Raw genomic sequence first — 25,380 nt, 5'->3', positions numbered from 1 at the left:
GAAAGCTTATTCTGTTGCCATTAGACCTACCAAATACCATCAGCTGTTCCTACTACTGAGAGTTAAACAGACCACAGCTGATAGAGCAATGAAAGATTGTATGAAGCAACGTGTGTATCTGGTAAGGATTGAAAGCTATTCTAATTCTACTGACACTAATATGAGTGTGCAGACGAACTTTAATGTCTTCAAGCTTTTCTACTAATCTATCAAACCATAGCTGTGTATAGCTGTCACTGTATGGCAGCAAGGTCAATTTTATACAATAAAAATATGATAAAATAGTATACTCTCTGAGAGGCTACAGGTTTTTCTAACTTTTTGGAGAAGTACAATTTTAAAAGAAGTTATGTATAACCCCAACCTGGTTCTTGACAGATTTTGCAAAATCACAGGATAAAAAAATTGCTTTCATTTATACATTTGTAGTATTTAGGGTATTACAAAGTCTTCAAACAAACTTGAATAAACTTAAACCTTTTTTATAAAAGACAGCTTTTATGTAAAACTCTCACATCTCAAAAGTGATACTATAGTTGTTTACCATAGTCCTTGGAATAATTTTGTGAATTTGGGTTAGAGTGTCGAGGCTAAAATTCTACCTTCATTTTATAAAATTCGGGGAAAATGATAACATGATGTTCACAACTTGCATTTACAAAAACCGAAAAAACTGAGGTGTGATATAAAAGTTCAGCATAGCGAAAAAATCTATACACGTCTTCAGATGCAAGAAAACATGATCATTGTTTATGATCAAAATTTCTGTTGTAATATGTAATGAAGCAGGTGTGTCAGTGATGAGAACACCAGCCTTTCACATGAATTTCACGTGAACCAAGCTACTGAAGTGAATGATTTAGTTGCTTCAAATTGTTAACACCAATAGATTGATGGTGTGACAGTTCTTCTATACGGCAGCGCCTATTACCCAGCAGCTCGTACATGGCAGCGCCCTTATGTGGCAGTGCTTTTGAAATAGCCATGTTCCTTGTGTGACAGCAACAGCTCAGCAAGCTAAAACAGCAAAAGTCCTGTTTTATAGCAGCATTTGTCTATAATTAAACAGAGATAAATGTGGTAGATTGTTCTTTAGCGTAACAGTGGCGATAACAAAGAGAGTCACTTAACCGCTGTCAGCATACAATGAATGCTGGCGCAAGTATTCCATGAACGTTCACCATTGCACCATGCGTAGTTCTGCCTGAAGCAGCTCATTATGAGAAACCAGCTGTTAAAGCGTTGAGATAAAAGTAATTTTCTTACAGAAAAGGGGTGCTAGCTAAAATCGGCAGAGAGAGCATGTACAAATCATACACTCTTTCATATAATTTCCTAAATTAGCCCAAAATCTTTATCCAAGTTTACAAATACAATAGACTATAGACATAGACATCTACAATAGACATGTACAACTGCTTCTTCTGTTATAACTAACTTGTAAACTCTGCAAGCATAACTTGATTGTAAACATGGCTCGGATTTCAGCTGTGACACCTGACTTACTGACCTCTTAGCATGCGTATGGCAAATGCATCTAATAAACTGACAGCTGAGAGGTTGAACTATTTAACAGGCAAAGCTTTTCATGCCAGTACATCTATACTTGTTTGTAATGCCTGCCAGTTTTTCCAATGCTTCTTTGAGACGTACAAGAACATACAAGATATATGGTCTACCTACAACCTATATTCATACATATGTCTACCTGCAACATAAATATATTCATACATATGTCTGCCTGCAACATAAATATATTCGTACATGTATGATGTATGCCAATGAAGATGTGTACTATGTCTAGAAAAACCCATGAATGCTCTTCAATGGAATAAAATCACACGGCATGAAATATATGTTTGAAAATTGCTTTTGGTGTGAAACTGGTAGTGACTTTCCGTAAACACACTTTTATAACATATCTACATACATTCATAAAACATATTTACATTAAGCATACATACAACCCGCATACATTTAACATATTTGCATGCATACTTATACTCATACTTATACCTATAAACCAAACGCATACTAAAGTAAGTTCTGCCAAGTTATATGGGTGCCTCAAATGATGATGGAGGGCTAAGGATTATTCAGGATGGCCCTGAAAACGATAATAAGATTGAGCAAGCAACTCCAGAGTTTATTGAAATCAAAAGCTAAATTCCAAATAAATACATGTATGTAGGCCTACCCAACATTGAAATAAACTTGCTGTATTTTACTCATGGAATACTATTATGCCAAATACTATAAATATAACGACAATCACTAATACTATAAATATTGCAACAATCACTAATAATATAAATATAACAACAGTTACATTTTAAGCTTATTCAAAAGTCTTTCAGATTCCTATAATAAGTTACTTTTGTACCTTGTTGAAACTTACTGTTTAAATAAGAATAGTGATTAACAGTGCACAGAAACATGATATGATTACCTGTCTGTCTATGACAAGATGTGTACTATGTACACATCTATATTTTACAGTTGACTTAACATCTATGATAACTTATAATAAACATATTCATTCTATTGAAATTAATAGTTAAAAAATTGATTAGTTACAAAATAAGTTTGCTGAGGAATTCTATAGAACAACGTCTAGTTATTTAGATAGTTTCTGTCGCACTAAATTGTACAATTCTTCCATTTTAGTGTCTCACAGGGCTGCTCCTTGTAGCAACAGCATCAATGGGTGAGTTTCACACTTCTCCTAATCAGTAGGCCTATAAATTTATGTATGTATAACATTCACATCAGTTGAATAGCTAACACTGAACCACTGTTTACTCTGACCCCACTCTGCTCTTGTAAACTCATGATGAATTGCACTAAGTTTTGTCTAAGTATCTGCGGTAATTCTTGTGTTTTTACTTCCTGCTTTGCTGGTTTAAAGATAAAACAGTTAAACAGGCCTTTTTAAGGAGAATTGAGATAATTTTCTCTTTGGAAAGTTCACAGTTTGTTTCATTTAATTTTCCTCCTACATGGTATATGCTACAATTATTTATAGTCCTTTCTAGTTATACTATAACCCTTGATAGTAAGCAGTAGATAGCATCGTTGTTACTGTTATGACTTAGCAATCAAATAGACTAGTAGGTACCATATGCATTAGTAGAATCGATAGTGCTGCGTGTGTGCTGTGTATGTGGTAGGTGTGTATGTGGTGGGTGTGTATGCGGTGGGTGTGTAGTGCGTGTGTGAGTATTATACACATAGGCATATTGCTGTGTATATGTAAATATTTCAATATATGTGTGTATATGTAAACCTACATGTACATGTATATATACTTGTAAGTTGGTATGTATCAGTATATGTCTCTATATATAACTGTATATGCATTTTTATTCGCTTGTTTCTTTAATAGAACATTTTTCTGCTTTGTGAATTGAGAGCTTCGGTTAGCAATAAAATTTAATACAAAGATTATGCTAATACGTGCAATGTTAGCTAAGTTTGGGTTAGTACACTGTGTAAAGTTGTGTGTTGTATCAATGACAGAGCTGAATCAGACTCAGTCATCCTTGCTAATATCCTCCATTGACAAAACAATTACACCCATAATGGCAGTGAACCTTGACTATGAATTTCTTGTTGATGAATATGCTAGCCTACAGATAGCTCAGTTGGCAAGCTAGTGACATCCTGTCTGTGATTATGCGCATGATTCAACTTGTCAATTTCATTTGTCTGCTTTTTTTAACACAGTGGTTACAGTTGGAATGGTATCTCTATTCACACATCAAAAGTGACAATGAAATGAAAGATTATCACCAATTGGTCAGCCTCGCAGATTGTTGTTTTTTTTGTAGTTTGAAATAGAAGTAAAAGCTAGTTATATATAGATATTCATTGTCCTGATTGCACTGCTGGGAATTGAATAGCCTCAAGCAAGTTAAAACACTACAACTGAATGTATTATGCAACGGCTTACACAACGTCGTACACAAAGTTCCTGCCACACATCCAGTCACACATGCGGTCTACTATGAATTAGACTGTCACAGCCTAACTCAGCTGTCACATATAAAGTTACAGTGTACAGCTCATCTCATGATCCTTGTGTCCTGGTGCTAAGATTGTCTCTGTTGCTATATTTTTAGAGGTATGGAGCCATTCTAGTGAAGTAAGAGACGAATAAAAATTTGCATGTTGTATGGCACCGAAGGAGAACTGTGGTAGTGGCTTGGAATCTTTTGTATGTAGGCATCGGGGTGTGGTGTGGAGGGTGGGAGAGAGAGTCTGCGGTTGCAATGTCTGTAATTATATTCCAAGGTCTATTTTCAATAACATTATCACATGGTTACAACATAAAACAAACATTCCCATAGTTAGTCGTAACAGAGATCGATATATAAAAAGTCTAGGTTCAAGACTCAATAACAATATACTGTAACTAAAGGTGACTCTCACATGTGTCTTGAAATAATCAAGTGTTAATTCTACTTGTAATACTACTAGTTCTACTTGTAATACTACTAGTTTTATTTGTAATACTACTAGTTCCACTTGTAATACTACTAGTCCTGCTTGTAATACTACTAGTCCTGCTTGTAATACTACTAGTTCTACTTGTAATACTACTAGTTCTGCTTGTAATACTACTAGTCCTACTTGTAATACTATTAGTTCTACTTGTAATACTACTAGTTCTGCTTGTAATACCACTAGTTCTACTTGTAATACCACTAGGTCTATTTGTAATACTACTAGTTCTACTTGTAATACTACTAGTTCTGCTTGTAATACTACTAGTTCTACTTGTTGTACTAATAAAATAATTGGAACAGCTAATTGCCCCAATTTTGGTGTGGAAAGCAAAAACTGCTATAATCTAAAAAAAATCACACATGAAAATACCTATTTGGAGAGACGGGCTTCTAAAAAAGCTACCTATTTGGACTTATGTAAATATAATTTGAATACCATATTACAGGAGAGGATGACTCTAATGAACCATATGAATTGAATGTCATAGACATTGGAACCCATTCAGTAACAGTCAATTGGACAGACCCAATACCAATACAGTCATTTGAAGTCATCGCTGAACCAGATGATGGGATTGGACGGGGGTTTACAGGCACTACCAGCTCTGCTATTGGATACATTAAGGTTGGTAAGCTTGCAATCACTAAATCTAATTACAGTAAAACCTCGAGTTACGATTAGCTTTGTTGTCAAATTTGAGCAATTATTTATTTAAGCGTACAGGGTGATTTCTAGTATATAAGGTCTTATATTTCTCAAAACAGTGTTGTATGTAGAACTAAAAGAGATGCCAGAAACTCAAAATAAAACGTAAGTGAAAGTTATACTGCGCATGTCAACTTTTTATTTTACCACTGAGGTTCAGCCCTGCCAAACCTTTGTCTTCGTTTACATGTCTTCAAGGTAAGGCAGCAGTAACAACCTCTTTTTCTGATTATCGCATTAAAATTTAGTTTTTATGAATAATTTACATGTATGCTATTGCACTTATTTTTCTATTTATTATATGTAATAATTTCATTATAATATTATACGCGCTACAGCCTTCTTTAAGGTACCATAGACACATCTGTTGTATAAAGCCGTTTAGTACTCTAAGCTCAGCTTACCTACCTACCTACCTACCTACCTAGCTTACCTTGACTTGCAACAAAATTGACTCAAAGCTCAAAAACGAACAGTCAATCCAAGCCATCACGAAAATGGCCATAGGTTGGAATCCCTCTCAAAACTGCTCAAATGTGACGTAGCTGAACACGATGCACTGCTGTTTACAGTTTCATGCAATTTTATTCGTTGAAACATTTTCACAAATATACTTCACGCATTCAATAAAACCATGTCTATTGTCCTTACGCGTCTAAAATATCATTATTGGAAAGCTAGCTGTCACTTGGAGCACTGATATCTCAAAACCTAGTCTAAAAATCAATTTAATTTTTAACCTTACTTCAAGGGAGTGCATATCATCCTCTTATAAACATGAGGAGCCTTTTGGTCACTTGTGATGGTCGAAAAATGCTACAGAAATTGTTTGTGCCATTTGGTGAAACATTTAGGTGACATGATCAGGTTATGGCTAGATGATTAGACCAAGTTAAAACGAAACTGTAAAGTAGCAAGCAACTATACTTGATATGGGCTTTCCAATAGAACCCAAAGTGTTTGTCATAAAATTAGAGCTATGAGAAGTGATATATTAAGCTTTTCATTGGCCTTTCATTTTATGTGATAACATCATGTGTCAAAACAATAAACACGTCGAGTTGAGTACGTCATTGAATTAAAGGGATTCCACCCTCTAGCAGTTTTTAACTGCCCGTTTTTGAGCTGTGAGTAGCTTGCCATCACATTTCTACATATTTTGAACCTACAACACAGCAGAGTAAGACATGGTGAACCTTTTGATACCAAATAACTGTGAATGTGAATTTTGTTGAAAGTCAACTATTTAATCTTGTATATGAATTTCTTGCAGAAAACCCATGAATATGTTTTCGACTATCTCACACCATACACCAACTACACTCTCACAGTACGTCCTTTGATCTCTGATCCACGTGTCAAGGAAAAACAGCCCATTAGAGCAGCAACCCTAGAAGACAGTAAGTGCTCACTAACTACCAAAATGCAGGAGTATGTCAGATCAAATAGTGAGAATTTTTAAACCAGCTTAAACAAGATCCCTCAACATTACATTACACTCATGACTCAAGTTTTCATCTATAACAGAATGAGTCATAGGCGTCGGTACGCAACAATGTACATTCGAGATGAATTTAGAGATGACCGTGTATATAGGAGATAGAGATGATATTAGTACAACAGCAACTACCCATAATAAGTCTTTAATAGTTATTTTCGAGACTATCCAGAAACATTCCATTAAATGGATTTTCAGACTAGGGCAGTCAGAAAGGGTCACCAGCTGTATAAGAAAGAGCATGTTATAAATACACTTACGGCTCGGCAACAAGAATTAAATAGAAAGTTTATTGAAAAGGTTGAATCTGGTCAATATGACATTGACATAAAGGATCATGTTTCTTTTAACAAATCATATTCTACCTGAAAAGGTACTGTCACTTCTCATTTACGCTTGAACCAATTCAAGTTTTTATTTTATAATAGAATTAGAGTTTTATTAGATGGACTGGCGCAAGCGCCATCATAGTAAATTGCGAATAATTCCTTGTTTCATTTTAGCAAGAAAATGGGAAACAAAAAACAGACAAACTTATTTTATTTTATTGTGTTATTATAGTAAATATTCATGCAATGCTCACCGTGTAATGAACCATCCTGTATATATAAACATACATAACCTGTGCATAAACACGATCACTGTGGAAATCCGAATAATTGAAATAATAATGTGCAAAATTGTCGGCAGTGGACAATTCCAAACCTAATCGAAGAAAGAAAATACTGTGATACAAAATTGCAGTATAGTTCTGTCTTTTTGTTGAGTACTTCTATTACTTTGCTTATAACTTTCGCCACCTATTGTTAGAAGCAATAACTCAAAAATAGTTTAGTAATTCTTCCAATTTGCGACATCAACTATCTGAACTTTGCTGTAGCCTGAATTGTTGGTGGCTTTCATTTGAATACATATACCGGTATACAACTTTCCATCTAGCGATAGTGTAGCAACACCTAGGCTGTGCCGAAGTGCTACGTTAGGCCGACAAGCAGATCATGATTTCATAGAGCGCTGTAGTAGAGCGATGGTTGTGCAACATCTTATGTCAAGGTTGTATCTTTCGTCTAGGCTCATGCACAAGCTCGGTGCCGTAGGTCGCTTAGGTCGCTAAGGCCGCTTCCATGGCGCAAAGATGGTGCATCACATAGGTGTTTCGCTTCTGCTTCGCTACATTGACACTGAATCCCGACAGAATGAGAGCAACCAGGCTGTTTCCATGATGGCATTGCAGCACGATATGGGATGTGTCACTATGCTATCGCTGGATGGAAACTTAGCAACATCAATACACCATCAGTCTCGCGAAGACATGAATAGGAGTACACAGTCTATTGTTATGAAAGTACCCTAGCAACAAGTTGGTTGTCAGCGAGTAAAATAGAATCTCTATCAACAACTGCAGAGAATCAGAGTGGATACCTTCTTCCAGAAGTGATAAGAGTTTAAACTAGTTTATCCAGTAACCCACCAACAGAATGTGAGGCTGAATTAGGGAGTAACCGGTCACTGATTACCATCGCATCTCTTTCAGCTGTGATTACTCCTCCTTTTTTATTAAAGACTAGCCGAATGACCTATGTTGCACGAGTATTAAAAATAGCTTATAAACAGTGGCAGGTAATGCAGTTGCCATTGGCTAATTTGAGTAAGCTAGTATCCATATTAATAAACTTACTAATAAGAACTTTGAGAGCAAGCTTTAGGAAAGTTGCGCGTAGCCCAGAGTCCCTATGCAGATTGTAGCCTAGATAATGACTCATATTGCCCAATGAATCTATTGCATTCCATGTAGTTTAGTGGGTTAGCTTGTTGCATGGGAATGAGAGGTTTTGAGATCAAATCTTCTGCGATACAGATTTTTCATAGCTAAATTTTTATTGCTATAGCTGGACAAATACCGAGCGACGACAGACGAAGATGACGACAAACTTTGAGATTTGTATATAGATAGATGCATAATTTCAAGAGACCATTTTGCATCTATCTAATGTCCTTCCTGAACTTATTACCATGAATACAAAAATAAATTTTCAGAAGAATCTATATCTTAGTAATCATTTACATGTAAGTACATCCCTGTAGTCAGTGTCAGTTTTCATATTTTAGCTACTATATTTAGCTACCTGGTTTTCCAAGAAATATTTTTTTGCAACAAAAGCACACATTTCTCAATCATTCATCTCACTTTTTTGTTTCATGACTGTAAACTTTATGCTTCTCGCCTACACCTGTGCTTTTCACTGGTTCAGCAAAATTAATACGAAGCGTGTTTTCAAGAATTTTATTGTTTCAAATCTTGCATATCTCTCAGGAGAGGTGAAAGTCCTTCCTATCTAATGTATGACCTTCATACACATCTTTATAACTACATTTTCTAGCATCTTCTTATCATCAATCTTTCAACTTCATGGCTCTTCACAGTTTGTTGTAGATGTTTATTGGCAATCAGTCGTCATCCGACTACAACAGGTGTAGAAACATCCATCGCAAATAATTTTGCAGCAGCGAGATTTAGGTACTCGCTGACTACGCTGTTGCCAAAGTTTATCTACAGACTTCGTGTCAAAAACACAATGCTGGCTAAATAATCTGAGTTCTATTTGCTGCCGGTGATGACTTGAAGACAAATAGTCTGCTTTTAAGTGTAAAGTCTCCTTATTTATTTTTTCTGAGACAGATTGCACTTGAATAACAGATCTTTTTGCACTGCGACAAAAATGCACTGTGATTTTCATCGACGGACTTTTAAAAATTGCAGTGCATTTTTATTGTAAGATCGGCTAGGCAATCATAGTCAGTCACAGGAAAAAAGAAAAAAGGACCCCTAACTTTTTTTCAAAGCTACCAACTAGTATAAGTTGTTTCACCTGATCTACATCAATAATACCAAAGAAATGTTGTTAAAATAATTTGATGTGTCACATACAACATGTGATTTTTTCCAAGCTGAATGGCAGTTAAATTCAATATTTTGTATCCTTTTTAGCACCAGGAAAAGTCAGCATTCAATCAATCTCTGTATCACATGACTACATAACCGTGCAATGGGCAAAACCACGGCAACCAAATGGTATCATCCAGGAATACTACATATCTATCAACACCTACGTTATCGTCTACAACACTACGGTAGGCCAACTTTTACTGCATTACGCTATGCAATGTGCAATGTGCAATGTGCAATGTAATATCATATTATATAAATGCAGTAAACTGCAATAGATTAGATTGTTATGAGGCAGTGCAATGTGGTTGATTGTGATATAACCTGATGTATTGCAAAATACATGTATTGAAAACCGATTGTAGTATGATATTGTATGTTACTGATGATATTAATATGATATTGTATGTATAAAAATACAATAACCTTCAGAGTTGAGTATAAAGTCATTAGACTAAATAAATTAGATTAGTAAATGTAGAAATACATGTACTATTGTACATATATACGTATGAGTATATATGTACCTATGTACACAACCTGATGTGAGTTGTCGAAGCTTTACTGAGCATATAATTATAGTTGTTAGACTGTGGTTTGTCAATGCCAACTTTAAAAAACATCATGTATATGCATATTTCTAGGTGAATGGATCAGTGAATGAAATAACAATAAGAGATGGGATAAAACCTTACACATTTTACTATGTGAATATCGCTGCTAAAACAGGATACGGCTGGGGGGATGTCTATTACCAGAACGTGACAACTCTAGTGACATGTAAGTTGTCTTATTCTGATGCTAATCTGCATACCCTAGGGCACTTATGTATTTGCCTCATCTAACTTTCGCGTTTTCGCGGAGTCATCCTCTCGCGAAAATTTCATGATCGAAACTAAACTATCATAACGAACGAGCGAAAACGCGGAATTAAATAGCTTTGTTCGTCGATAGTCCAAGAAAAAAATGCCAGCAAGTGATCAAATTGCATTATTGATTTCGACCACACAATTCTACCTGCGGTTTACAATTACAAACTAGTCCCAAATTGGAATTTTTTTTCTTACTGGTGAACCGAACCTGAGGAATCTAATTGTGTTTGTTTCACTGCATTCATTTTCACATCACTATATTTTTGCACTCATCAGAGCTGCGAAATTAAGTTGCATCAAAATTTTACTCTGTATGCTACTCACGAAACTAAATACTAGCGAAATATAAATGTCCAAGGGTATATTGCTTATCTGTTGTCTCAGAGTAGGAATTAGTGTTAGATTGTATGAAGACAGTCTTCTTAACTCTCTGATAAGAGTTAGTGTTAGAGCTGATAGAGCAGAGAGAGAGAGGATTCTAGTTTGAAATGTACAATGTGTGTACAGAACAAATAAAACTATTTTGGCTTACAAGGCGTCTATTGTAAACAATCTGCAGTGGATAGTGTCTACAGAGCATAGATAGATGGAGCAAAACTGATGTATTTAATAGAGTTACTACCTAATAGATTTACTCAGTTTTTAGATACGGTTTGTTAATTTGTTCTGTTGTTCAGTTCTGTTTGTTCTAAGTTCTGCCTTCAGTCAGGACTTTTAGTGTGTACATGTATCAGCAGTTTCCACTGTGCTCTATTCTGTTTGATGGTTTTAACTGTAGCGGTGTCTGTCAATTTTCCAGTGTCTTAGTTGGTTTTTTTTCCCTTAGTGTCTTACGGGCTCGTCGTGACATTTTTGCCTATCGCTTGTACTCTTTCTTGTTTGCTGCACTGGCGTTTTCTCAGGTAGGCTATACAGACATAGTCTTCTCTGGACGATTTCTTTGCTCCATGGTCTTTTTTTGGTCTTATTGTACATATTTGCAGAACAGAAATATGCAAAAATTGCCGTCATAACATAGAATAGCTTTAGTCAAGTAAACCAACAGCAAAAGTTTAGTGCCATTTGGAAGTTCCATAATGAAGAAGTGAATAAAGTTGGTTTATTGAAGTGTTTCCTCCTGAACATTTCTGTTTTCTTCAAACTGATAACACTTATTTTTCATTTGTAGATCCTTCTGGAATTCCAGCTAACTTCACATACTCTGATGACATCACATCCTACTCCGCCAAGCTTTATTGGGAAGAAATATCAGTAGATAAACGAAATGGAGAAATTATGTAAGTCTCTTTATAAGGATACCAAATGTTTAAATAAATGTCGTTTTATTGGAGCACAAGCTATGTCTGATGTTAGAATGATAAAAAATGTTTGTTTCTCGTACTGTATAAAATTATTTTATTCATAGCTGTGTAAGGACAACTCTCAACATTGTTTTATATCACAGCTTCTGTGTAATGTCAGTACGTTTTAACTAATAACTAATCTTATCTGATCTTAGAGGCTACAGGTTGAGATATATGGATAGAGGTAAACAACATGAAGTCTACACAGAAAGTAGAGAGTACAGATTTGATGACCTGACGCAAGACACTCTTTATACATTCTATCTCTCTGGTTATGTTGTGAACAACAAAGGTCGTCGTCTGCTTGGACCAGAAGCTATGTTGGAACTAAACACGCTTCAGAGTGAGTAGTCAAAATTTTGCCAGTAATCGTTTTCATGTTCAGCATAAATTAAGAAAAAAAATTAATTAAGCAGATAAATGAATGAGAATTGTAAATCTTTACACTCTTTACGATTTTACCGAGGTTGAAAGGTTTGTGTTTACTGGTGAACATTATACTGCATGTATACATGTAGGCCTATATATATATTTATACACATGCAGTGTACAATGTATATGTGTATATTACAGGCGAACTAGCTCCACCCATTTCTGAAAAGCTGCGCAATGATTGGCTAGTTGAAGAAGCTACCACATCTAATCAAATAACGTTTCTATTAACGGAGAATGTTCGAGAAATATTTCCTCTAAAAAATGGAAATATAACACAATACCAAATTCTTGTCATTAAAAGTGACTCGAATAACAAATTTCGAAAAGGTAAGAATATGTTTTATTTTATAGGATGCATGTGAAAAAAGAGCAGAAAGAGAGAGTGATAGATAAAGATACACAGAATAATAGATATAAGGGAAAATGGAGTAAAAGGAGATTAAAATCATAAAACCCAAAGACAGGGTTGTGACCATTATGGAAAGATCATAACTGCGCGCTGATAAGTACTCACTGATGCCTAGATGTAAAATGCATTGCGGTTGCAGTAAATCTTTACCAGGATATCTATGTAGGCATTAGCAGTGCAGTAATACTAGTAAGCAGGTTAAAGCCATGAAGTGTGCAGCATAATTGCATAACACACGTTTACTTCTGTACAGTACACAGTATACATGCGACACAACAGTTTTCTAATGTGCAATAAGCAAGCAGTATTGGGTCCATGGCGTATTGCCTACTGCATAGTGTGCATTACTGGAATTGCAATTATTTGAAAATCTCTGTAAATATGTTTGCAAATAATGCTTATTATTATCAGAAACAGCTAATAAAAATACTTAACATAGAACATTTTACACTGCAAGAAAGTGGGCAGCCCTCTGCCACAAGTCAGGTTTCCCATGTGGTCTCTGGTGAAAATCAACTGCCCAACCCTGATCGAGCGTAGAATGCGAATGAGAATACAATACAAAGACCCCAATTTTATTGGAATAATGATAACGCCTGACTCCTCATTCCTAAATGATATGGGAGCTCTAGAGCGAGTGTACGAGCTTGCTAAACAGCTTCTGACAATTTTTTACAATGCAGTACAGATGTTTGGAAAGTCAGCAGTGTTATTCAAGTCAGCAGGTTTATTATATCTATGATCTTCAGTCTCAACTTTATACTACTGCCCAGTTGCGGTGCACATGCAGCTTCAAGTTTTGAAGAATGCGCATTTGCAGTACGTTTGAATTGTTGGGTTTTAAGTAATGCGTCATGGACGTTTATGTGCAGTAGATCACGGTGGGCATATTTCAGTAGTAGCAGTGAATTCTACTGCTTGTTGAAAAGTTGTAACGCACTGCAAAATTACTGCGTACAGCATTGCGATGCCGCAGTACAATTCTAATGTGTCACAACCCTACAGAACAATAAGGTAAGAATACAGGTGAGAGAAGCTGGGAGTAGAGAAAAAGCAACATGAAAGGAGGGTAAAATGGGTGACTAAATTGGGAAGGAGGGTAAGTTACTAAACTATAGACATCTCATCTCATAATAGTTCAATATTTTATAACCATGCTGCTACTATAATTGTAGCCGGATACACAGAGAATATGACGGAACCATTGACTTTGAATCAGGCTAAGAAAAAGTCTTTCAGGGAACCCTATGCTATATCCTTGCCACAACCAAGTCCAGATAGCTGGTCCACAACAATCAGAAACCGAAGGTGGCTATGCTTGTTTGATATTTGACACCCAACTCAAGTTGAGTAGAGTATAAGACAACTCAAGAATTTCATACCGATAGTCATTGAGTAGTATAACCTGTTAATCTATATACAGTGTACATTATCTGTATATATCTCAATGTTCGTCTGTCGTTCATCTGTCCAGTTATGGCAACAACCGATCTTGTTAATAATGACTCATCACTCTTACCATAGACTGTTTCCTGTTCGCAATTGCACACGCTAAATGTGCTTTTGTTATTTTGTGTTATTTTGTTATTATTTGCTCTTGTTTGTTACTTTTTTGAAATATTTTTAAAAGCTAATTTTTTAACCACAACTTATTTTTTTAAATTGTAGTTTTCAAATGTGCCGTTTCAATTGTGCCGTTACACTCATATCTCCGGTTTTGGTAAATCGGTAAAAGTTCACCTATGGCTTTCACGTGGACAATTGTATTATCTGGAGTAGGAGCTGTCTCTATGTTTTCTCTTCGTTTGGTCAGACAAAGTATCAGACAGAGAAAGTTTATTTTTTTTCTTAATTTACGCAAACTGCAAAAAAACACTTTTCTTATAATACAAAGTTTAAAAGTTGGAATGCTAAATGTTGTATATGTTAAACAAAAATGATTTTTTGTGCAAATACATTTTTATTACCTGTCTATCAAAACCAGCTTCTGCTGCAACAGTAACATTTTTTATTACCCAGGTATTCGTCTAGTATATCTATGTATATATCTCAGAATTCGTCTGTCTGTCGTTTGTCATTTGTCTGTCCAGTTATAGTAATAAATTTTAAAAACAAAAAACCACCTTCATTCTGGATCTGAGCTCATGACAGTCAAATCGCAAGTTCACAACAATCACTGTAACCACAAAGCTAAACCATTCTTGTTACAACCATTGCTTTTACCATGTACTGTACACTTTTTATTATTAATTACAGTACGCCCTCAGGTCATGATGCTCTTGTTATAAGATGTTTTTGCCTTACTAAGAGAACCACAGTGCTTTTTTATCTACGCCATACAAGGACAAATATTTGTCGACTTTTGTCCGTCATACGATATCAATAAAAAATTATATCAAAACTAAAAAAATTTGGCAGTTGATTTTCTAATTAGATTAGTTGTTGCTATACATTAGTAATATTTAGGCTTTTTTAATAACTTGATGACTTTGTTTAGGACATCATCATCACAGTCAGAGATCACAATAGGATCAGAGAGCTGTGATTCCAGAAGCCAGTACTGTAATGGACCACTGCAAGCTCTCAAAACTTACTGGTATGATATAATAGTTTCCTTCCTTTACATCAATTTGTAATTAATGCCAACTGAATGCCAACTGAGTGTCTCTTCTTCAACCGCTAAACTGTTTTGCAGAGGTCAACTGCTATACATATACATACTTGTTTCATCAGCCAATCTCTGAGGATCTTTTTGTTAATTTGGTTTTTAACAGAGCTATTAGAATTTGTTCCTTAGTCTATTTGTTATTTTAAAAATATTTCTAACAACTATTGGCTACTATTTAAAAAATAGAATAGATTTTAGAAATTTTGTGTTATTTTACCCTATTTCCTATGTGTAGTGGAAAAACGGCTCCAAAAAATACACACTTTATTTTAGCAAATCCCTGACATATTTTTGGATTTAAATATTTTCTAAAATGACTTATTGATAGATAGCTCTGAACACAAACAATCACTGCTGTATGTCAGACCATCTGACTTGACTTTCATTTTACCTTGTACAGCGATACTTCGATTATCCAAAATGAGTCACCTTTTTAGCTAATGAAATATAACATCGCTGTCCATTTCATTTGTTTGTATTTTTGGTGCTATTAACATTGCGATATTTTATTGACCAATTCCATGTTGTACTCTGTCAATGACGGCCGTCAAAAACAAACAAACATAGTGTGTAGCCTTCTACTGATCATGTGTCGGTCACTAAAACAAAGCTGTTTTTACAACCATTTTTTCGTTTTACACCAAACAGGCTTTGTCAGCGTGGAAGCAACTCCAATAAATCACTCCTTTATTGCACTGAAGTCCAACTTAGGCGTACTTCAATGATAAAAGATTACTGCAACCTCACTTGATGGTTATAAATATCTACTTCCAAAGGGAAATGAATTTTTTTCAACTTAATATTCTAATAACAAAAACTACAACTTGACTAGTTAATTTATCAACGTGCAGTGTTGAATATTTAGATTCGTGTATTCAGTCATGTCATCCTGTGTACTTTTAGTGTCTACGCAAGAGGATGGACTAAAAATGACTTCTATACAGATTCTGATTGCCTAGCCTTAGCTACAACAAAATATAATTTGACAGCGTTAATTGTTGGAATCGTTGTCGCTGTCGGAACTCTTTCCCTGGTTTTAGGAGTTGTCATTTATTACGTGCACAGAAAAAGAAAAGCTAAACGGTAAGAGATTTTCTTTGTTATAGCAAAAATTTGCCAACCACAAAACAGATAGGGGATATGACTTTAGTGATGAAAAAGTTGAAGTTCAGTAAAATAAATAAAAATACACACTAAAACTTAGCTTTAAATGTGTGTTTAGTAAGCTAAATTCGTTTACGTTCAATTCAGAGTTTATATTATATATATGTCTGTCTCGGAGATAAAGACTCCCTACGGTATGAACTGCACATAGCACATTGTAAGGTTGCAATTTAATTATATTAAAATTTTATTAAAAACGAAGCTAAAAACTAATAGGTAATAAAATTTTAGTGACAGAAAGTTGCAATTTAGTAAAATAGATAAAAATACATATTAAAACTTAGGTTTAAGTTTGTGTTTAGTAAGCTAAACTTATTTAACATGAATTCAAAGTTTATGTTATACTTGCCTCTATCTTGAAGGTAAGCAGTCTCAATTGTACACACTACACAGCACATTGCAATGTTATATTTTAATGCAGATCATAACCAATAAATACACAAAATACAATAAAGTTACTGTAGGTAACTATAGTTACTAAGGTTGAAATACTATTCTGTTACTAATTTTTAATATGTACAGCACTTATATGAAATTTTGATGATTTTACCAAGGCCGTTTGCATTATATAATTACTATGGTTTTTATACCTCTCTATACAATTTTCTTGCCATACGATGCTAACCCTGGAACAGATTAAAACCTTATCCCGAGAGTGCACAGTGCTGTTTTATCTTGTATTTCAAGGATGCCTGTGAGTGTGAAAGGCCATGGAATAAGCTTATTATAAGAATAGAAGGCCTGTGTGTTCTAGTTCCAATTCGCTCACTCTGAAAATTGTCAGGTGTGAGATAAATCACCATTACATGATCATATTGTTGATAAAATTAATTAAATTTAATTCGTTTACTTTAAAAACCGTTACCAAACAATTAATTCGCCAAATAGTGAAGCTCTAATTTATGATTCAATCCTACAAAACATGTTTTGGAGCTAATTGACTTTCCATGTAAAGGTTTGACTGTGCTAAATTTTATGTTATTGATTTGTGTCAGTCCACCTGTTAAACTTCGCCCACGAAAAGAAGCCACACCCTTGCCTAAGACACCAGCAGAGAGAGGCGGCCAAGATACCTATGAATCCATATATTCATCTGAAATTACCTCTTCCTACATAGACACAGAGAATGCATACTGCTACACAGAAAATGAGCCCACTACAAGGACAAACGTGGAACAAAATGGGTCAGCATTTATATGACATTTAATATTTCTTTGATAACGATATCGTTGCGAGGAATGAACGAAGCAAGCATGTAAGGTGTTATTCTGAATTGGCCGATATTAGCAATTCTGTACCTTCTTAGGCTGTGATTCTGTTCATAACAAAATATATCTAGCAATGCAATTTTCAAGTGGAATTGCATTACTAGATATATTATTATATAATATTAATATTTTATAATATAAAATTATTAATAATTTGAAATATACTCAAAGTGTTTATTTGAGTATAAGTTACATTTATTTGTACTAAAATATCGACAAAAAAGTCGCCCACAACTTATACATGCACAAATTTTTCTGCGACATTTTCTCACCAACACTTTTTTACGAGCTATCCCACATAGTACACACAGGCCTATTTGATTAAAAAATGCCTTTGTAAATGACTATGACGATAGATTAAAGATTACTATGATTATAGTAATACATGTTAATAATGAATATTTCATTTGTAAAATTTGCTCAGTGGCATGGCTTTGCTCTGGTTCATGTTATGCTGTTTTTAAACTGAAGGTTATAAAACATGTGGAACAATATGGAAACAGAGCTACAGAGCATAAATATGCCATCTCATTTATACAACATCTCAATATATAATATGTAATGATAGAAGAACTTGATCTAGTAAAACTTGATGGAAATTTCTATCAAGTAAAACCTGATAAAAATTTCCATCAAGTAAACCCTGATGGAAGTTGGTGAGATGGTAATAAATTATATTAAAAGGAACTTGTGATGTGTTTTGTCTCAAATAATGGATGCGTCTTATACTCAAATAAATATGGTAAGTTGATAAAGTAAAATAAAAACATGTAGAAGTATATAAAGACATATTAAATTAGTTGAGACTGCTATTTGGATCCAGGGCAGTAGTAATACTATTAAAACTAAAGAGACAGAAAATGGGGTGAATTGAAAAGCCAGCGAGAGAAATTTTATTCAAGTATGTCACATCAACTGACTTGACTTCCATTTTACCTTGTACAGTGATATCTCGGCATATGAGTGCCTCAACATACGAGAAAATCAAGATCTGAGCAGAATTTTGAGCAAGTTTCTTCTTTGAGATATGAGTAATCTTTGAGATATGAGTAACCTTTGAGATATGAGTAATCTTTGAGATATGAGTAATCTTTGAGATATGAGTAACCTTTGAGATATGAGTAACCTTTGAGATATGAGCCAGTTCTCAATAGCCACCATATAGTCAAGTAAAAAAAGAGAATAGCATGGCTTGGCCTTTCTCCTCGAATCATTTTGAAAAAAGCTTTTTAGAGGTTATAATAAACGCAAAACGAGCTAAACCGGAATCAGATAATAAAAAGTATAGATGACGAAATTTCAAGTCAGTTTATTTAAAGATTAAAACTTAGCTCTAATCGTGTGTTTAGTAAGCTAAATTTATGTAAGTTACATTAAAAAATCTCATACAAGTAATGCAACTCCCATATACATGCATGACTACCGGTATTTCATTAGGTTATTATTTATGTTGTTTTGTCAAGATTTGAATGCCAAGCACATGAATATTTTACACTAGCAGAATAATAAACAACGGGTGTTAAAAATCAGCTTATAAACAATTAGAAGTAATGTAGCTGCCTGCCCCTTGCCATTAGCCTGGCACATTGCCAATGGATAATTTGAGTAACCTTACTAATACGAGCCAACTACTTGCTCTTACAGGAGAGCAAGCATAACATTGAGTTGCGCCATAACGAAGAGTGGTAGTGAATTTTCACCCACATAGCGACATATATCGCCCAATGCATCCATCAATCGCGCCAGACGAATGGGAGATTCCGAGATCGTATCTTTTGTGAAACGAATCCTTCATTCAAATATTTAGCTATAGTTAAATAGCTTAAGCTGAAGCTATAGCGATAATAGCTATAACTTGACAAACTGATCTCCATACACCCGGAATTTGAGATTTATATATAGAGACTTGCAGTGCTACCCGACATTGCCCGGATAATAAAAAAGACTGGTCGGAAAATTGATTTGTGTTTAACATATAACAACATTTGCCATTCTAACTTTCAAACTACATATTATGAGAAAAGTGTTTTGTGTAGTTGAAATAAATTAAGAGAGAAAATAAAAACAACTGTAAAGATTTTTAAACTTTGTCAAACAACTGTAACTTTCAAACTTCATATCATGTAAAAAATATTTTGCGCAGATCAAATAAATTTAAAAAAAACTATAAAAGGGTTTAGATGTAAATGTGAAATAGTTAGCAAGTAATAGCTAAATTAAGACTGTTTTGCTACGATTGCAATAAAAGATGATTTGGTAACGACACAATTAATATGAGCTGAGAAAACAAAATAAAAGTTCTGAATATGTCGATATAATAATAACAATTTATTTATAAAAGCGTGATAGAAAATAGAAGTTCAAGAAAACATGAAAAAGTATCGTGTTTCTTAGAGTTAATAGAATTCATAGTTTCAAATAATACGTCATTTAGCGTGTGCATACGGTATACAGTATATAATGGTGCCTTTGATCAATACGCCTTGTATAGCTCAGTGTGGACTTCAAACTTGCGGTTGCAATCCCCATTAGCTCAAATTCATCACACTGCAAAATTTTAAATTCTAAAATTTAAAAATTTTAAATTCTAAAATTTAAAAATTTTAAATTCTAAAGTTTTAAAATTTTAAATTCTAAAATCTTAGTAGCTATAGCTGGACATACACACATACCAACATTGAGAAGTATATAGATTTTTAGTCTTGTGATTGACTTTTAGGTATGTTCTGGATGCCTGCACGGTGCAAGAATAACATTTCAAGTCTTTGTAGACACCAACAAATGACACCTACAAATATTAATGTATTGATCGGCTTTGAAGCAAACCCATAGCAAGTTTTAAAGTAATGTGCACTAAGTTATATGAATGTTTTATACAAATAATTTGTCACAACTAAAGTTCAAGGTCATGTTTGAATTTTATTAACACAGATCTGTTTTTCATGGCTACTTTATAGCAAGGCTAACAGAATTGTTCTTGTACATTTATCAATGACTGGTATTTATGTACTACTACTACGTGGTGCAGCCCAATTTATAAATCATGTGATTACACTCATTGCTAACTTTTTGATGTTGAAAACTATGATCAGCTATAGACTATTATCATACCCGGCTACTAAATCCTTTTTTAGATGAATTTGTCTGTACTTATTATGCTATATACTGAAATATGATATTTTTCATGTTTCTAAGTTTTATGACCATTTTGTCTCTCTGATATGAAATTATTTTACTGGTATATACGTTACTTTGCTTTCCTGTTGTATAACATGCGTGTATTCACAGCTTTGTACATTTTATGCAGAAGGCCAGCATTGTGGCCAGTTAAAAACTTGAAATTTGTTGAAATCTGTTTTAAAAAGAGGGTTAAAACATATCATTCATATTTGTTGTGCTCACCATTGATATGCAGAATATTTAGCACAATTACACAACTTCCTGAGTTTGTTTAGCTTTGTTCCTGTATATTAGAATGGGGAGCCACAAGCAACCAAGTACCAATCCAAATCTTGATTCTAGAAATGAAGCTAATATGTTTTTTTTACTGCAACTTCAAAACCGAGAATTTCTCAGGAAAAAAATTATCTATGAGCAAAATTACACGACTTCCTGAATATATTTAACCTTGTTTCAAAACAGCGCCACACGATGGCTGATATTTAGTGGCTTTTAGCTTTAAATTCTCACAAAGTAAAAAAAGCAATGCTATGAACCACGGGCTAGCCGAGTCAAACACTCAAGGGTTTTCGCCACTCACATACAAAACAAAAACAACGTTGTTTTTGTTTTGTATGTGCGTGGTGAAAATCCTTGAGTGCTTGACTCGGCTAGCCCGTGCTATGAACAATGATATAGAAGCGGTAGATAAGTCTGTAACATTGGAAGGATAAATTTCGTCTGTACCAGTTATCTGAATAAATTTTGTTTAACACAAAAATGTTTTTTCAATAAGTTACTCACAGTTTATGTTTATTATTAAATTTGTTGCTAGTTTCTGTAATTTAATTTAAATTAATTTAAATATTTATATTTAAAGTAAGTTTAAAGATCAACTTGCATCACATTTAATAGATCTTATCAGAAAGTATCGGTATTTTTCTATCATTTGTGATTGTTTTTAATATTTGAGTTGATCTGACTGCCAGTATGTTTCAAGATTAAAATTGACAAAACTTGATCGTGGTTAAAGCACTCAGATCAAGTGAAAGTGTGATTATCACATATATAGTTACAAAGAGACCGACAGAATACAGACATATAACTATGCAACTCAAACGCAATAGCTGATATCAACTCTAGTGATTAGCAACGACGCCAATTCACACTCATTTTTCTGAGCGTTTCAACTGTGATGAAGTTTTGTTGATTTTAATCTTGGAACATTCTGGCTGTCAGATCACTTCAAACACCAAAAACAATCATAAGGATAGAAAATACCGATATTTTCTGATAAAATCTATTAAGATTTTGTACAAGTTGATCTTTAATAAATACTAGCAGAATACCCAGCATTGCACGGGTATTAAAAAGTCAGCTTATAACCAGTGACAAGTAATATAATTGCCTGCCACTTGCCAAAGCCTGGCATATTGCCATTGGCTAATTTTAGTAAGCTAGTAAGTAAACTTACTAATAAGAGCCATGAGAGCAAGCTTTAATGACTTGCGTAATGTAACACAGTGTGAGATGAGTATTTTCACTCGCATAGCAACAACATATATTGCCCAATGTATCAATCAATCTGGCCATAGGTAAATTGGTAAGATATTTGCCGGGGCCAAGGGGAGGTATCGAGATCAAATCTGACATATCAGGCATATCTGACACGTCAAACAGGTCAAACAGGTCAAACATGTCAAACATATCAGACATGTAAGACATGTCAGACATGTCTGATATGTCTGACAAGTCAAACAGGTCAAACATGTCAAACATGTCAGACATATCAGGCATGTCTGACATATCAGACATGTTTGACATGTCTGATATGTCTGATATGTCTGACATGTCAAATATGTCATGCCTTCAGTTCATTGAGCCCTTTACAAACTGTTACTATTCGGAGACAAAATAAGCATGTCTGTATTTACTGAGCTAGTAGCCGCCAGACAGCAAGTTTAACATCCGGTTTCTTTGGTCTCGAGTGTTTTTGTTCTCACCTGAGGTCAAGGGCAGGGTTACAGTGAGTCAGTTATATAACAGCAGCTATAATAGTTTTGATAATACGGTAATACATCATGGAATCATTAATAATCAGTGAGGATTAACGCTATTCCTTACGATCCAGTTTGTGAAGATTAAGGGAAACTAATGAGGATATAATTACTGTACAGAAAACAACTTTTTTGTTGTATGTTTGGGTAAATGTATACTTACTTGTTTATACTATAAGTTTACCTACCATATACCCAGATACTACCCTATGTCCCAAATTTTTCTCAGAACTCTGAAACATTAAAAATCTCTCTAAACTACAGGATTTGATCTGCTTATTGCAGATTATCAGTATAGCAAGAAATCTTATCTTTTTTAACCTTCCTTGAGAAATTTTTTCTCATGAGATGCTGTTATTAGACACAAATGTTATTGTTCCTAATAGGTGTACACTTGTGTTTGCAATCAGCTTGCTAACTGTATGATGCTCTTCAGTGTTAGAGCAGGTAGTAGTGTCAAAGACCGTCGATTATGGCTTGTTGTTTTGTTCTCACAGCGATTCAACCTTCGTGGTTTCATAGCTTGCTAATAAAAACGCTAAATGTTCATACATTTAGCAGGGTAAAAAAATGCTTTTTCATACAAAAGATTCCACACATAAAGGTTTAGAGTAGTGCACTTTGTGCCTTTTTTATTTTAAGTAAAGGAAAAAAGAATAATGTAGCCAAGCAGTGTGAGCCAGTTACAAAGATTGTTATGTAATGGCCAAGAATAGCCAAGACTTAGGCCGAGGGAAAACATTACGACCAGCCAGCCGTGCTAACACCAGAAGGATGACTTGACCCTTCTGAGCTGATATAGACTTGAACCGCCGGCCCCACCAAAACTAGAGGAAACTGAGTCGGGGGCCAAAAGCACGAGCAGCCAGCCACTAACTGACAAAAAATAGCCGGGCTGACCACCGAGCTGGCAGATAAGAAACCGTTCTGCTACTGAGCCGGTACTAAAAAATGGACCGACCTGCCATCAAGCCGATGCTGAATGGGCTGACCTGCCATCAAGCCGGTGCTGAATTGACTGACCTGCTACCAAGCCGGTGCTGAATGAACCCACCTGCTACCAAGCCAGCCATCCAAGAAAAGAAATGGAGCCTGCCACCGATGATGGTATATAAGGAATCTAATGAACAGAGAGGGCAGAGCTAGGGAAAGCTTTATTGTATGCAGTTGTTTGCTGTAAACGCAGTAACTGTATTCATTTGTATATTTGCACAAATATATACATATTGCATATATACTTCAAGCGGTTAGATTTTTTTATGAAACAGTAAAGGGTCTCAGTGGATCTTTTACACTGGTGGCACCAGTAGAATATCTAGAATTCTTGGCTTTACAGAAGGCAACAGACCCCTGGATGAACTTCCAGTTCTCAAAGCTGTCTTAATGATAGTAAGAAAAAAGACCCAGGAAGCACGAGTATCTTAAGGTGAGATACCCTGCGAACTAGGGAAAACGTAGCTGCCTTAAACATGTCAGGTTGCCTCTAAAGCTCCAAAGGGTCCTTCTCATAAGGGAAAGCGCCGATATGGCTTTCCAGTGTGTCAGAAGTGCAGATAGCAATATGGATCATTTGGCCAACTTGTTGGAGAGACTAATCATGGTGCCCCAAGAGATGCCGAGTATTTCATAAGTCATTTTTAAAAGGTAGTGGAGGCTAATGGCTAAACCAAGACAGCAAGGTTACAGCATCTCCAGGAGGCTCTGAAAGAAAAGGGGGAGAACTGCAAACAGGCCAATTGAGTGAAAAATGTCTTAGTCACACTCAGGGCTCGATTCAGTCTCTCTCCTTTGTAGGCTCAGTCCAAACAGAGTACCTTGAGAAAAACTGCACAAACCAACTGGAGCAGCATAAAAATGGTTGACCCTCTGGGACTCGATCCTGCTTTAGAAACAGCAGATCCAGTCTGGGCCACCCCGGGGACCTATAAGAGTAGCCGAAGAGCCAAACAAGTTGGCACCCGTGCAGACAGCAGCCACGCTGAGTTCCTCTGGTATTGAGCAGGTGATGACTTAAAGCAGGGGCGGCAACCTTTTCCACTCAAAGAGCCATTCGGACCCATTTTCCACAGGAAAGAATACAGTGGTAGCCACAAAACCCCTTTGATATTTTTTAATTACAAATAAACACTACATGTAACTTTTTGTTTAGCTTTTAATGCTTTTATAATTTAGACCATGTTTACACCATAAAACGAAATAGTGTGGCATGTATAATGATTTAACTGCTGAGAAAACAAAATTACTCTTTTGCAAACAACAACAAAATAGTTTTGGCCGTTTTATTGGCACATAATTTGTTATAAGGTGTACTACCTGTTAACAGTATTAGTGTTGTTGTTTGTCAGT

General features: G+C 35.0%; 1 protein-coding gene across 1 annotated transcript; it reads left to right on the top strand.

Annotated features, from left to right (window-relative positions):
• On the top strand, positions 1–21,264 carry LOC137408354 (receptor-type tyrosine-protein phosphatase F-like). The gene is made up of 14 exons (XM_068094850.1): positions 1–121; positions 2,668–2,707; positions 4,955–5,133; positions 6,488–6,614; positions 9,702–9,844; positions 10,304–10,439; positions 11,700–11,808; positions 12,030–12,217; positions 12,448–12,636; positions 13,894–14,026; positions 15,216–15,314; positions 16,290–16,469; positions 17,546–17,734; positions 20,538–21,264. Exons 1-14 carry the CDS (start codon positions 89–91, stop codon positions 20,569–20,571), a joined length of 1,779 nt encoding a protein of 592 aa, XP_067950951.1. The 5' UTR covers positions 1–88; the 3' UTR covers positions 20,572–21,264.
• The last annotated feature ends 4,116 nt before the right edge of the window (positions 21,265–25,380 follow it).

The sequence above is a fragment of the Watersipora subatra genome, chromosome 11 (assembly GCF_963576615.1).
Source record: "Watersipora subatra chromosome 11, tzWatSuba1.1, whole genome shotgun sequence".
Lineage (NCBI taxonomy): Eukaryota > Metazoa > Bryozoa > Gymnolaemata > Cheilostomatida > Watersiporidae > Watersipora > Watersipora subatra.
Note: the sequence above shows the minus strand (reverse complement) of the source record. Positions and strands in the feature narration are given on the sequence as shown.

Bases quoted from the DNA above. Each gene is read 5' to 3' on its own strand.
- LOC137408354 (XM_068094850.1), top strand. From the start codon at position 89: ATGAAAGATTGTATGAAGCAACGTGTGTATCTG. The intron at 5,134-6,487 runs GTTGGTAAGCTT...AATTTCTTGCAG, and splicing joins CTGCTATTGGATACATTAAG to AAAACCCATGAATATGTTTT. The intron at 17,735-20,537 runs GTCAGCATTTAT...ATTGACTTTTAG, and splicing joins ACAAACGTGGAACAAAATGG to GTATGTTCTGGATGCCTGCA.